At 41.6% G+C, this 16,048-nt stretch overlaps 1 protein-coding gene across 3 annotated transcripts in view; it reads left to right on the plus strand.

Annotated features, from left to right (window-relative positions):
- Positions 1–11,878: 11,878 nt before the first annotated feature.
- The window catches only part of ITIH6 (inter-alpha-trypsin inhibitor heavy chain family member 6), a 28,372-nt gene continuing 24,202 nt past the window's right edge, over positions 11,879–16,048 (plus strand). For all 3 annotated transcript variants that reach the window (XR_014506278.1, XM_083419517.1, XM_083419518.1), the window contains exon 1: positions 11,879–12,398. Coding sequence is in view for 2 of the 3 variants with exons in the window: in XM_083419517.1 (XP_083275643.1) it covers positions 12,225–12,398 (174 nt within the window). In the remaining variant the exon portion in view is untranslated. The remainder of the gene's footprint in view (positions 12,399–16,048) is intronic.

The raw sequence follows: 16,048 nt of genomic DNA on the forward strand, positions 1-16,048 counted from the left end.
TTTTTAAGGCTTGGGGGATTAGCGGTTTTGCTGCTAAAATGCTTTTAGCAGCTTAGCGCTTCAGGAAAAGGGGTTTTGGAGCGAAAAAAAATTCAAAATTTTTCGTCATTTTTCGTCTTGCGAAGCAAGCCCATAGGGAAATTCGTCTTGCGAAGCGCCTCTGCAAATGGAAAACCCTTTCGTCTTGCGGGTTTTCCGTCTTGCGAGGCATTCGTCTTGCGGGGCACCACTGTAAACAGGAATTTATACACAGCCTCTGTAAAGGCGACCAAGGCCAGCCCTACCATGAGGCAGAGTAAGGCTGCTGCCTCAGGCGGCAAATTCTGACGGGTGGAAAGTGGCTAGAAATGTGTGCCATGTGCTCTGCCCTGCAGAGGTGGATTTAGGGGAGCATGGCCAGCTTGGTTGCACTGGGCGCAGACCCTTGGGGCATAGCTGTCAACTTTCCCCTTTTTTTAAGGGAAATTCCCTTATTCCGAATAGGATTCCTTGCAAGAAAAGGGGAAGGTCGACAGCTATGCCTTGGGGGTGCCGCAACTGTGATGCAGGATGGAAGGTGGGAGGCGCCAAACTTTGGCGTCACACAGGGCGCCACTCAGTAGTGTGCAGTGAAATGTTTTGTAGGGAAACCTTAAATCCAGAGGCACAAGCTTGCGAGGGTGATGCAGAGAGAAGACAAGTGTGCGCATGAGCATCATGCCTCCTTCCCTAAGCCAGGCAGAAGCTTCCCAGGCTTTGAGAAGGATGGAACCAGGGGAACATTTAGGGGCTAGCCAAGTCCACTGACCGCACACCACTGGTGCCACAGAAATTTGAGCCCCTAAGTTAGTTTGCTGCCCTAGTATGGCTGGTGCACCAATGAGGCGACCTGAGGCATCTCATCCCACTGGGCTGTGGGCCTAGATCTGTGGCATTGGAGGGAGGCGTCGGTGGCACGTCTTGCCTCAGGTGCCAAAAGGTCTCAGGCTGGCCCTGTGTGCAGCAGAACAGAAAACGTATGCTGTTTGCTGAAAACAGCTTGCAGATACTTAATTGGCTTAGGATTTTATTTAAGTTAAGTGATGAATTAATATGTTTAATTTCATAATGTGAAGATCTAAGGATGTTAATGTTTAAGTTAAATTATTTTAAGAACTATGATTTGGAAAACCGTTAAAAGGACATGCAATGAAATTCAACCAAGGGGAAGCAAGGAAGTCACTTAACAATGTTAATAAGTGTAAATTTTAATAAGGTTATGATTTATGTTTGTTTGTTTTATGTGTTTGTTTATAATGTTGTGAAAACCAATAAAAAAATTTGAATAAAGGAAAAAAAGAAAAGAAAACGTATGCTGTTTGTAGGTTCTTTTGAGAAGTTTTCATTATTATACTGTTATACATTACATACTACAGTTATTAAAATTTCCAGAAAAGTAGCTGTGTTAATCCATGAAACCTTATGCCATAATAAATGTGTTATGAGTCTTTAAGATGCACAAGACTCTTTGTTGTTATTGATTATATCTATTTTTAAAACCCCACAAAAAACGTGTGTGTTTTTTAGTGTCTCTGTGTGAAATAGGTAGTGAACCCTGACTGGCACTAAAAAGGTTACTAAAATTCAAACAGATGTAAACTCTTCCACTCTATATAAAACTTTTTCCAGTGAGTAATTTGTCTCCCCAGTCTCTCTATGGCAGGATCCAGGTTATACACACCAAAGTGGAAACCTCCCAGTTAAATAGGCTTTGGCATTGCTTAGCAGAGGTACAAATCATTGGTTAGTCATGGCTGCTTATTCCTGACACTACTGGAACTGAACAACTGTAGGATTCGTGTGCAACTTATTCTAGTAGGGTAGTATTACTGCTAAAGGATACAATTAAGTTTTTTTCTAAGGGTGTTGTTTTTTTAAAAAAAAGAAACACCATAATGGTTGGAGTCAGCCCAAGGGAATTGTGTTCTGACTTTCTGTGTTAGGCCCGTCATTGGCAGCCCAAGCCAATTCCCTTTCCAGCCACATCAGCTTCAACAGGCTCAGGCCAGAGAAGGATATGGCCTTTGGCAGAAAGATCAGAAGGTAGTGGCTCTGGAATAAGGAGTCACTGTTTCAGATGTGGAAAGCAAAATACATTTTGGGGTAGCAGAATGGTGCTTTAACACAACTTCAGAAGGGTCACTGCCATTCATCCTCAATTTAGAGAAGGCAAAATCCATTGCTTTATTATATTCTTTCATTCGCAGTCCCACTACGTTTATACATTTTGTCACTTTTTTCACTTAATAAATAATTAGTTGCAATATTTTGTCCTCATTTTTATCAGCTTGTCTGGTCTAAAATTGTTGGCAATGGAGGCTCCTTTTGAGTGGGGGCTCTTTCAAATTACCACCTCTCTCCACAAAAAAACTTGAGGCATTGCAATCCCTGCATAAGGTCTTATAGCATCTCGTTAAGCAAATTTAAATTAGTGCTTAGTTTTTGCCAAATGTGGCTGAAATATACTCAAGAGTCGAGTGGATTTCATGCTCTTTATTCAGCTCATAGTAGTGAGGAATGAAAGTTCCCCCCAAATATCTGCTTTATTTACACAATGGGCCGCACGTGATTGGCTAATTCTGGGATTCTACTGTAGGCCAATCAGGTTGCAGATTCACTTCCACCTGGAGCTGGATTGGGTGGCTCCTGCGGACCAATCAGACTGCTGCATTGTTCTAGGACCAATCAGACTGCTGCATTCTGAATCCTATTCAACTCAGCACATAACAGTGACAGACAGTGACTCAGTTCACATATTAACACTAAGGCAAACTCTTACTTAGTGCAATTGAGCAAATATGCAGGTTCCTGAAGCAAAGATCTGGGCCACTGTACTTCTCTGATCCTGCTGCTGTCATAGTTTGGCTTAGCATTGTGTCTGAACCCAGACTAACGGTTTATCTTGCTCCAGACAAGTCACAAACTCTAATCAAGTTTTGTTAATGTTTACTGCTCATGAGCCCAGATTCAGATGTAACCATTAAGCCAAAATTACCACATGTAGCACAGCAGTCAGACTGGGAGAGCACACCGTCACTCTGGAAACCCTCACATTTGCCCTTGTGCATTAAACCAGGGATTAGCGTTACATGCAAATTGGCCCAGTGTTTTTATTTGAAGTGGGACCATTCAATATTATTTATTTCCTAAAATTCATATGATGCTTGATTATAGAAAACTTCTACATTGTTAACAAAAAGGATAAAACAGTAAGATTATCCCTTTCAAGTTTGCAAACCAATGGACCAGTTGTTCACTTAAAAGCCCCGAACAGAAATTATGCCTGTCTGATACGTAATGGGAAGGTGTTCCAAAGGGCAGGTGCTGCCACACTAAAGGCCTGATTCCTACATTGTACAGAACATACCTCCTAATGATCTGCAAGAGACCCTTTCCTGCAGAGCGCAGTGATCAGTTAGATACATGAATAGCTGTATAGTTCTTTGTCGTACCAATACCTTAAATTAAGCCAAGTAATTAATGGGCAGCCACTGTAATTCTTTCAACAGCAGTATATAGTTTGTCCCAGTGAGCAGTTTAGCTGTTACATTTTACACTAGCTGCAACTTCTGGGCCAACTTCAGAGTCAGCCCCACATGCAGCGCACTGCAGTAGTGCAAGCTTTAGGTTATTAGCACACGGAAAACAGAGGTCAGGTTATCCCAGCACAGAACCTGCAATAGAATCCAAGAGCCTCCACTCCACCTCATACTATGAACTTGCAGCTTCAGGGGTATACAACCCCATCCTGTTACGATATGGATGCAATGCAGCTGCAAATTGCTAGCTTGAAAACAACACATGATGGGAATGTTGGGACTGTTCCGTGGGAAAGAGTGGGACAGTCAGTTCACAGGGCAATGCACCGGAATTAGCTCAGAGTGTAATATGAGCTCTTCCTCTTGGTCTTGTACAGAAAGTACAGGAAGTCTTTGTCACTTGACTGCTGGAGTTTGAAGAGAGCAGTCATGTTTTCTGTAATGCTGCAAAGACAGAAATAAAAGCATGTAAATATGTTTCTGTCTACCTCCTTTTCCCTGCCGGGGGAGCAGGAGGGAGTGGGTGTGTTCTTCCCACGTTTGGGACAGAATCGCCTATCGTGACCTAGCCTGGATCTTGCTGGGGAATGCAGCCAGGGAGGTCAACAGGAGACCAAGCCGGGTGCCTGGGAGAGTTGCCAGTTTCTCCTGATAAAGGCTTGATTTCCGACACATCCAATGCAAGCAATTGACCAATTATTGAGACTCTGAGACCATTGAATGAATCTGAAAATTTCACTTTCTCTAATTTTAGTGCAAACTTCTTCCAGTATACACATTTTGTGGCAACTTTATCTAAGTACACATTTTTGCATTTCTCTCTGTGTGTATGCATCTATAATATGCACACTTCCTAAGAATAAGCATTTTTAACACATTACATTGCAAAATTTAGAGAATTTGGAATTTTAAGACTGGCTTTGTTTTAGTTTGCATGTTGTTCAGAAAGCGCAAATTAACTGGGTTCTCTTTAAAATGTGAACTGAACTGAATTTATCCCCAGTTCCTATTGCTCCATCTTGCCATGATTCAGTTAGTTGGGCCTCATTCAGATCACCAGTGAGTCCAGGCTTGAATTGCCTTTCCTGATTCATATACTGTAAATAGACCTGGGTATCCTCCGTATGGGACGCGGGTGGCGCTGTGGGTTAAAGCCTCAGTGCCTAGGGCTTGCCGATCGAAAGGTTGGCGGTTCGAATCCCCGCGGCGGGGTGCGCTCCCGTTGCTCGGTCCCAGCGCCTGCCAACCTAGCAGTTCGAAAGCACCCCTGGGTGCAAGTAGATAAATAGGGACCGCTTACTAGCGGGAAGGTAAACGGCGTTTCCGTGTGTGGCTCTGGCTCGCCAGAACAGCGATGTCACACTGGCCACGTGACCCAGAAGTGTCTCCAGACAGCGCTGGCCCCTGGCCTCTTGAGTGAGATGGGCGCACAACCCTAGAGTCTGTCAAGACTGGCCCGTATGGGCAGGGGTACCTTTACCTTTTTATCCTCCGTATACTGATTATACCTTGCCCCAGTTTTCCTAATGACTGCTCCCAATCGTTTCATACACAGGTTAAATATCACTGGCGACAAGATGGTATCTTGTGGCACCTCACAGCACAACTGCCAGGGGGCTGAGAGATAATCTCCTAATTCAGGAGACTGAAGTCAACAAGTTCACATTGTCATTAAGACAGAGGCAAGAAAACTATAGGACTCTGTTGTTTTCAACCTGGTAATGATCAATTATGTGCCATGAAGCAAGGATTGTCAGAGTTAAATAGCTGATTTCCAAAGTGGGGGTTTTTTTTTTGTCTGGATCATAAATAAAAGTAGCCCTTATAAAAATTAATGGAGATGAGGATCGGGGCAAAAACTAGAATTAGTTGGTTCTGTCTGTCATGGGCGCTGCTTCCACTTAGTGGTAGTCTCCCTGCCTTCCTCCCTTCGGTCCCAAGGGACACAAGCCACCAATGCTGATCAGGATCTGCAGGAGTCAAAACTCCTCAGTCTTATCTGGATATGCTCTTCTTTATATAACAAACCATTCTTTATCATTTACATTCCACTTTCCGGCAAACAAAGTGCTCTAAAATTCCAATCTCTTTAAAATGTCAGACTGAGAGATAATGCTTTCCCACAAGCTACCAAGCAAACCTTGAATCTGGAATTTTCCCTTTGATTGCCCACCTCCAAAATTAACACACTGCCTATGCTTTTGGACTGCATAGTGAGAAAGACAGAGTTGCTCTTGTCTATTTCGAAAACACTTTTGTTCCCTAAACTTGTTGTATTAGGGAGATCTGTCAATAGAGAGCTCACAGAAATCAAATAGGTATCCAAGGTATTTCATGAAGAGGAAAACAACCATGTTGAGCAAATAGATAACGTTTTGCAAGACAAAATATTGCCTCTGACATCACTAAAGCAGCACTAGGTTAATCTACTGTGAAACTGCACTTACAAGCTTCCCTGCAGGGTCAAGGTCCTGATAAGACTAGTTCTGGTACTTTCTTGGAGATGCTTGCTATGGAACAGCACTGTTTGGCTACTCCATGTGCTATCACTAAGCCTCAAAGCAAGTTTTCAAAATGGGGACGGGGACTTCCAGTTAATACAATGCTGTATTCCATGTGGAATCGCCGTTTAAACTCTGCTTTCAGGTAACACTAAATCAGTAACGCTAAATTCAGTAAATCACCCTAGTGAGGAAGCAGCGGTTCTGAGAAAGACAGGGAGAAAGAGACATGTTTCTTATGACATCTGGTTCTGCCCTTAGTCACTAATGTTATGCTACACCAGCTCTGCAAAACACAGCATTTCTTCTGTGCTGTTCCTGTTCAGTAGTTAGCACCTCTAGGAACTGGGATGGGATAGAAATAGGCTGGCCCATGGAATCAAGCCAGAGTTCCCAGCGGACACAGTACAGGTTTATTCTCCTCCGTCCAAGCAGCAAACACCAACACTTTGCCAGCATATTCTAATTAAAAAAACAACCACTTGGACGTACCTTTCCAGTAGTTTGCCCACACTGTTGCTTTTGGAACTGCAAATCTTAAAGATTATTCTGTTGATTATGATGGCAATAATATATTTCCCTTTAGCCTTGCAAGATCAAAGAGATCTGTCAGTCTTTTTTCCAGGTCTATTTTTATCGAGTTATTCCATGTCATAATTTCTTATGCAGGGCAGTTGGATAAAAGTTACCCACAGGGCATCTAGACCACCTCATGCTTCTGCACAATCTCTGTTCATTTATATTGCGCTTGTTCATGGAGTCCGTTGTTTAAAATATGACTTTGTTGGGTTGCCTGAAGAAGGAAGTGCAGCAGAAATATATTAGTAGAACCTTTTCCCATCCATTTATGCTAAGTAAACTTTAGTATAGATAATTACCTGGAAATTTTTGATATGACGAAGGCACTTCTCTTTTTTTTATATAATTTTTATTCATTTTAAAGCATATTAATTAACAAACATTCCACAAAATTTCACCTCTTATACAGTCTTTCTGGACTTCCATCAGCGCCTCTGCAGATCTCCCATTTTTATAATTTTTTCTGCATTTCTTAAATTCATATTGCCTTTAATTATCATAACTATTATTATCCTTTTCGTTCAATAATGCAATAATTCATATTATTCCCCTCACAAAACTTCCTGCAAACATACAGATATAATCTGATCATCACAATTACTTTTCATATAATCTGTAAATTTACACCAATCTTCCGTGAATCTCTGGTCCCGCCGGTTTCGAATTCTTCCCGTTAGTTTATCTAGCTCTGCATAGTCCATCAGTTTCATCCTCCAATCTTCTTTCATCGGTAATTCTTCTTGCTTCCATTTTTGTGCCAATAGTATTCTTGCGACCATCATTGCATACAAAAACAGCTTACAATTATTTCTATTTATATCCTCCCCTACAATGCCTAGTAAAAATGCTTCTGGTTTTTTAATGAATGTATATTTTAACATTTTTTTCATCTCATTATATATTATTTCCCAGAAGTTTTTCACCTTTTTACATTCCCACCACATATGATAAAAAGTTCCTTCTTTTTCTTTACATTTCCAACATTTATTGCTTATCTTATACATTTTAGCCGATTTGACGGGGGTAATATACTATCTATAAAACATTTTCATCACATTTTCTTTTAAGGCATTGCATGCAGACGAAGGCACTTCTCATGTTGCTTGTGATCCTCTTAAATTGTTTGCAGTTTGGCCAAGGGTGGCCCAAGAATTGCAATTCCTAAGCCAAAAAATGCAAATGGCACCCCACCTCACCAATTAAAATGATGAACAACCTACCAGGGATTTCTCTTGTGCAAGCCTTGTTGAAATTGAGGAAGGGCTGTAGCTCAGTAGCAGAGCATGTGTTTTGCATGCAGAAGGTCCCAGATTCAGTTCCTGGCATCTCCAAGCAGGGCTGTGGAAAAGCCCTATCTGAAAGCCCAGAGAGCCTTTGCCAGTCAGTTTAGACAATACTCATCTGGAAGTGCCAGTGCTCTGACTTGGTCTAAAACAGCTTTCTATAGTTGTTCCTCTCAACAAGTGCTCTGCTGTGTTCTTGTGCAGCTGCCATTCATATCAATGGCCCTCAAACTGGAAAACATCCTAGCAAATTATTATCCATCATCAGATCTGCCTGTCTGCGACTCTTCCCCCCCCCCCCAAATTTTTAAATTAATTTTCCAAAAAAAATTAAGATGAACAAACAAACATACATCCTAATTGTAATTAAATCAATCTTAATAACATTGTTAAGTGACTTCCTCAAATCCCCCTGGTTGAATTTCATTGTATATCATTTTAACGGTTTTCCAAAATCAATTTTCTCCAAAAAAAAATAACTTAATCACTTAACATCTTTCATTCTTTCTAATTTAGCTTTAAACATCTTAAATCATGCCCTTACATATTTAAATCCTAAGCCGATCTAATATTTGCAAGCTTTTCCACTTAAGTTATCCTAACAAATTTAGTTAGGTAGTCTTTAAATTTCATCCATTCTTCCTGGTACACCTCCTCCTTCTGGTTGCAGACTATTCCAGTCAGGTCAGCTGTCTGTGACTCTTAAAAGTGTCCACACAATCTCCTAACACAAATAATCTGGGACCATTGTGCCTGCTGGCTAGGGCTGATGGGAACAGGAGTCCAACAATAATTGAAGGGCAACATGTTCTGCATTTAAAGCAACCAACGCAACTTGCCTGATGTTCAGCTGGTCACGGAGCAAGGTGGCTCTTTCCAAACTTAGCGATAGAGCAGCAGAGATTATGTTCCCCTGTGCAGACACATTTAAATATCCAGAGTTCTGCAAGAACAGCCACAGATATGCTGATTGCAACCAGTGCGCAGGTGGCTTTTTAAATGGATTAAGGAAATAAATGGAGGCCATTGCTACTCCCCATGATAGGGTGGTGCATCTTTGAATAAAAACAATAGGTGACAGCCATCTTCTGATCCAGCAAATGTGCATATGAGATAGACAGAGAGAGGTATGTATGGGCAAATTACCGTATTTTTCGCTCTATAACACGCACCAGACCATAACACGCACGTAATTTTCAGAGGAGGACAACAAGAAAAAAAATATTCTAAACGAAACAGTGGATATATGATTTTTGTGGTTCATGCTGTGATCTGACAGTGAGTTTGGAGTAGCCCAATGCAAAAATCCTGAGGATCCATGTGGCTCCATGCTTTGTAACCACGTTTTAAGTGGGGAGGGAAGGAAAAGCACTCAAGGGACAAGGAGCATGCGTGGGGTGGGTGGAGAAGGATGCTGCTAATAATGCAGGAGAGGGGTATAAGGGGAGAAGGCTCCTCTCCTCTCCCACTTTGCTCCTTTAAAGCAAGCAGGCTCTGCTTTTCTCCCTCCTCCCCACTCCTCCCCGTCTTAGCGAGCTGAAAAACTTTGCTGCTATGTAGCGAGCTGTGTGGGGAGGAGAGAGGGACAGAGAGCCTGCTTGCTTTAAAGGAGCCAACCGGACAGGAGCCGCTTACACTCATGTAAGCGGCTCCTCTCCTCTCCCGCTTTGCTCCTTTAAAGAAGCAGGCTCTCTGTCCCTCTCTCCTCCCCACTCAGCAGCTCTTCTCCCGCTTTGCTGTTTCAAAGCAAGCCACGGAGGAGGGAAGGAAGGGGAACCATGGATCCTCTGCTCACGACTGCAGCAGATCCCCCCCCCCCGCCACCTGCAGGCATTCGCTCCATAACACGCACAGACATTTCCCCTTACTTTCTAGGAGGAAAAAAGTGAGTGTTATGGTGCAAAAAATACAGTATGTGAAATTTGCAAGCGCTAACAAAAGAAGGATGTTAGGACATGAATATAATATAGGAGTTACCTGTATGAAATCAAAAGTGCTCGTGAAGAACCAAGAGAAGTGGGAGGTCCTGGGTTTCCCTCTATTTCTCCCTGCCTTCATTCCATAATCTAACCAGTACAAGTCAACATGATGGTTTATCCCACACACTGGGCAGTAGAAATTTAGGCATTTTGGTGTTGTTGTTTTTAAAAAATATATTTATGCTTTTACAATACTGTGGTACCTTGGGTTAAGAACTTAATTCGTTCCGGAGGTCCATTCTTAACCTGAAACACCACTTTAGCTAACGGGGCCTCCTGCTGCCACTGCACCGCCGCTGCACGATTTCTGTTCTCATCCTGAAGCAAAGTTCTTAACCCAAGGTACTATTTCTGGGTTAGTGGAGTCTGTAACCTGAAGCGTATGTAACCTGAAGTGTATGTAACCTGAGGTACCACTGTAAATTAGTACATCCATTTCACAATATTCTTCATTATCCTGCTACATTGTTCAACTTTCCTGCATGGGTTCCTTTTCACTTGTATTTGTGCTCCTTCCACACATTCTAACTGATTTAACTGCTCTTCATAACTCTGGTCCTACTTTCCTACTTGGAGATTTATATAACTGTTATAATTCTTTAAATATTCTCCAAAGTTTCCGTACTCCTTTCTTATGGTGTATTCATCCTGGTTTCTTATCTGAGCTTTTCTTACTAAATCCTTTTTCTTTATCCTTTTTAAATATCTCATTTCTTTGATGGTATTGAAACCAGTCATTGATCCAATCTTGTATGTCTTCTCTCTTTTTTAGTATTGGTTGGCCTTCTTTGAATTCTATAATATCTTTATAAGTACCTCAATTTCCTTTCATATTTATTTTTTTCACTGACACTGCTTCCATGGGTGATAGCAAGTTTGGTCCTTATACCCAATCCAAACCAAAGATAGACTTCTTCTAATTATATGGTTTACGAACAATCTGTGTACTCTAGCCTTGTCATAATATAGATACACATGCCAGCAGTACTGTAGGTCAAATCCCTCCAAGTCCAGTAAGCTATTATTTTTTTAATTCCATACAGTCTTTTACCCAACTTAGACATACTGCCTCATAATAAATTTTTAGATCAGGAAGACTGAATTTCCACCCCCCCCCCCACTTTCTCTTGTATCTGTTAAAATTTTGAATTTAGTATGTGGTCTTTTCCCTTGTCATATGAATTTCAGCATATTCGTTTTTCATTTTTTAAAGCAAGCATAGTTGCTAATCACTGGTAGTGTTTGAAAGAGGAACATTATTTTAGGTAGGACATTCATTTTGATTGTTGATATTCTTCCCAACAATGATAAGTTCATAAGTTCATTATTCCCCATCTCTCCATATCTTTTAAAATTTCATTCCAGTTTTTGGTATGGTTATCCTGAAAAAGATTTAAGTTTGTAGTCGAAATCCATATTCCCAAGTATTTTACCTTCTTCACTATTTAAATCTCCAATACGGCTTCTATTGTTTCTTTGGTTTGGGGATCTAAATTTTTCGTTAACATCTTCATTTTTCCTTTGTTGAGATAGAAACCTGCCAAGCTTTCAAAATTTGTTATAGTTTCCAGGGCTTTGGGTACACTCTCCCAGTGGATTTTCTAAGGTTAGGACCACATCAACAGCAAAAGCTCTTAGTTTATAATTCCGTTGTCCTACTCAAATTCCTCTAATTTCTGTATTTTCATGTATATTTCTTGCCAGGACTTCCAATGCTAAGATAAATGGTAAAGGCGATAAGGAACATTCTTGCATTTGGGGTTTTTTGCTTCATAGCATAGCACTGGCTTCATTGCAAGGAGGAAGGTTTGCTTCTTTCAAAAATCAGAGGATTAGATGAGGACCAAAAGGAACTGTGTAAATTCGCTAAGACTCATGCATTGAGGAAATATTTCCCTTCCTTCCACACATCCAATGAACTGGGGAGTTTTCTGTTCCTCTGTTTAGGAAGCTTTGACCTATTTTTGGTTTCTTCTCTGCCAAGGAACACTGAAGCAGGTACAAGCAGCAACGCTAGTCATTTTGCAGTGACCTTCTTCTGTCCCCTTGGCGATCTGGACCCATCGTCTATTTACGCAGCATATTTGTGGTCTGTTTATTTTTTTTCCAGAGCCCTCATCAAGTGCTGAAAACAGGACACGGGCTCTTCAGAATATTTTGTTTTCATTTCATCTTATGGAGTAGCGAGTGAAACTGGCCACCCTCCAGTCTTGGATGCATGGACAATCAAGGCTTGTATCAGGATGAATGCTACTTTTATAGGTCCTTTTTATGAAAAAAAGAAAGAAAAAAGAAACCTAAGTTTTAAAAGCACGAACGAAAGGGATGCCAAGGAGGCGTTCTCATCCACAAAGCCTTCCGCAAAGACGAGGCAGAACTTTCATGCCAGTCACCACCACCATGGAGCAGCTCCTGGGATATTCTTTCTGTCTCTTCCTGATCCTGTCACCTTTATGTAGCACAGGGCACCCTATTCAAATCCACATACCTTCTCACGAGGTAAGTCCTTCTGGGAGCCAGACAAATGTAAGGGTGAAATGATGCTTGGCTGTTTTTTTTGTTTTGTTTTAAGAGGACTACTGAGCGGTCAGGTCAGCTGGAGGCAGTAGTGCCAAATAGTTCAGTGGAAAGGTTGAATAGAAATATTCCTGAGTTCTTCTCCTGCCTTTGAAAAATCAATGGGTTCCAAAAGGTGAATAAGGGAGGAAACACTAGTGAAGTGTTCTCTTTTCGGACCAAATTGGCTAGGATTGTGCAATGCAGAATAGGCAAATGGGTCTATCTGTGTTGGCAGTAGTAGGTGAAGTAGGATGCTAACATTAGGGTTACACAGAACTCCTTATTGGGCAGAATAAAGAGTCCACTCTCTCTATATTTCTCTACAGACAGACTGCAAAGCTGGGTAACAGCTTATTTCCATTCTGTTAGATGAAGAGTTCTGAATGACTCAAAGTCTTGCATATTCTTCTTCCAACAGAGTCTGGTATTCCCTCATCTAATTTGTGTTCCTTATCTAATGGGACCAAAAACGGTACCACCTTGACAGCAAGCAGAATACAGAGATGCCTTGATTTTCCATCTCTTCCTCCCACCCAGGAATATTAGTTTTCAGTTTATTCAGGCTAAGAAATCAACTCATTAACTCTGACCAGCTGTAGAAGGGGGAAGCTACGTGCGGTCTGAAGTATTTCTCATGCCCGGTAGTACTGGACTTCGTTGTTGTAGCTGCGAGGAATCAGAGTCCCTATTTGCTACATAATTCCAGGCAGTCACCATCAGTGTGATATCTTGGTCCAAATCCAGTCCATGGCAGCTGCGACTTATTTCCATCCAGACTTTGATAGACCAGAAGCCACAGCAGGTGCAATCCATGAATGGCAAGATTTGAGAACAAGCATTAAAAAGTGGTTAGTGTCCTAGAACATTTTTTATCACGTGAAGCAGTGCCTGCAATGAAACAAATTAAGGAAAGTTGTCTCCTCTAATCTGACATCTTTTGCTGGTTTTTACTTCTTAAAATCATGGTTAAATTAACTGGACCTCAAACGTTAATTTTAATGCTTCTCACCTCAGCTCTTTCTAACTACAGAGAAACTGTTTGAAAAAATAAAACATTACTAAATATATATATATATTCCAGATCCATGTAGATTTGGCAGTGCTGCCCTAGAATGATGCGATTTACCCTATTTTATAAAATCAAGGAAGATATGGAAAAGGTTTTGTGTTCTAAACAGAGCAGGAAACAATATTTCTGGTACAAGAAACTTGTGAAGATCTTCTCTGGGGCTGAATCTTTAAAAAAATCAGATGACAGGATGTTCACACAGATAACCAACCTATAAAGTTCCCATCAAAACAAACACATCAGGTCAATATAATTTATGATTAATGAATAAGTCTCAATTTATTTTATGATACCCTCGCCCTATGTTGTTGTTGTTTTTAAAACTTGATTTGTATCTAAATGAAAAATCAAAATACTAAGAAGTTTCATCCCTGCCTGATATCCTTCCAGTGTGGAGAGCCAGTGTGGTGTAGTGGTTAAGAGTGGTGGACTCATAATCTGGTGAACCGGGTTTGATTCCCTGCTCCTCCACATGCAGCTGCTGGGTGACCTTGGGCTAGTCACCCTTCTCTGAAGTCTTGCAGCCTTACTCACCTCACAGAGTGTTTGTTGTGGGGGAGGAAGAGAAAGGAGATTGTTAGCCACTTTGAGACTCCTTTGTTGTTGTTTAGTCGTTTAGTCATGTCCGACTCTTCATGACCCCATGGACCAGAGCACGCCAGCCACTCCTGTCTTCCACTGCCTCCCGCAGTTTGGTCAAACTCATGCTGGTAGCTTTGAGAACACTGTCCAACCATCTTGTCATCTGTTGTCCCCTTCTTCTTGTGCCCTCCATCTTTCCCAACATCAGGGTCTTTTCCAGGGAGTCTTCTCTTCTCATGAGGTGGCCAAAGTATTGGAGCCTCAGCTTCAGGATCTGTCCTTCCAGTGAGCACTCAGGGCTGATTTCCTTCAGAATGGATAGGTATGATCTTCTTGCAGGGTAGTGATAAAGTGGGATACCAAATCCAAACTACTTCTTCTTCTTCTTCTTCTTCTTCTTCTTCTTCTTCTTCTTCTTCTTCTTCCCACTCTCATTAGCCGGCACGTCAAGTGGGATTGGGGCCTCAGTGGTGGCAGCCCCTCCTCCTCTTTGCCCATTCTCCAGCAGCTGTCACAAGCTGCCCAAGGGAGGAGGCCAGCAGCAGCAGCGATGGAGAGGCCATGGAGCGGTTGTCGCTGCTTGAGACAAGCACTGGCTCGTCCTCCTCCCTGAGCTTGATGGTGGCAGCACTGGCAGGGGGGAAAAGGACATTCCAGGATCAAATCAGAAGCCAGGATGGCTTTTCTAATTTCCGGACTGTCCCTGGAAAATCAAGATACTTTGAGGGTTTGCTAGTTATGCTGGATGGGGCTTATGGCTTATGTAGTCACAATGCATTGACTATCGTTAAGTTATTTTAAGCATTTGTGCCCCATTCTTCAGCTGAAAACATTCCCAGAACGACGTACAGGTCAACAAAGATAAAAGCAGTCCCTACCTTCAGGCTTACAATCTCAGCTACTCTCGGCAGCAGCTCCTCAAGGCCCCTGGCTGAGCTTTTATCCAATTGTGCTACATGGTTGTTGTTGTTAAGTACTGAAGTTCTCACCCTGGGCCAGCAGGGGGATACTGTAGATAGTTTTCACTCGGGTCCACATATGCAAATAAGGAATTGAAAGTGACGTGCAGTGATTGGATAGTTACAGAAAGTTGTTACTGTTGCGTTGTACTGGAGCTCTATATAAGCAGGTTGGCTGAACCCTTCAGCTCAGTTCTGTTCTGGCCTGTGAATAAACAAGAGCTGTCTGAAGAATCGCTGTGTTGTCTGATATTTTCACCCACAGCTTAACAGTTGCCTTTTATTCCCCCCCCAAAAAATTTATTGATTTTCCAAAAATTATAAACAAACAAACAAACGAACATAAATCCTAACTGTAATTATTCCACTCTTAATAACATTGTTAAGTGACTTCCTCGAATCCCCCTGGCTGAATTTCAATGTATATCATTGTAACAGTTTTCCAAAACAAATTTCTCATAAAATTTACTTAATCAATTAACGTCTTTCTTTCTTTTCATTTTAACTTTAAACATATTGTTCTATAACATCACATATTTAAATCCTAAGCCTATCTGGTATTTGCTAGTATTTCTATTTAAATTATCTTAGCATATTTAACTAAATAGTCTTTGAATTTCATCCATTCCTCCTGGTACTCCTCCTCCTTCTGGTCGCGGACTCTTCTGGTCAGGTTGGCTAGCTCCCAAAAGTCCATCATCTTCATCTGCCATTCCTCCACTCTTGGCACTTCAACAGTTGTCTTTTAATTGGAGATGGTGAGCCAAACTTGAGCCAAGGAGGACCACAGGCCCTGTCTTCAAGGTGGTCAGCTTTTGTTTCCTTGATCTTTGGGGAGGTGGGCTGAGCAAGTGAGCTGGAGACATTGTTGATGCTAAAATGGGGTGTGAGTCACATTAAGAGTCACAGTAATTTAAATTAGAACAAAATATTTACTCTTGAAAATGCATGATTTATTCTGGAACCCAAGGCCTACGCTA

This window comes from Podarcis tiliguerta (genome assembly GCF_965153285.1).
Source record: "Podarcis tiliguerta genome assembly, chromosome: 17".
Taxonomy (NCBI): Eukaryota; Metazoa; Chordata; class Lepidosauria; order Squamata; family Lacertidae; genus Podarcis; species Podarcis tiliguerta.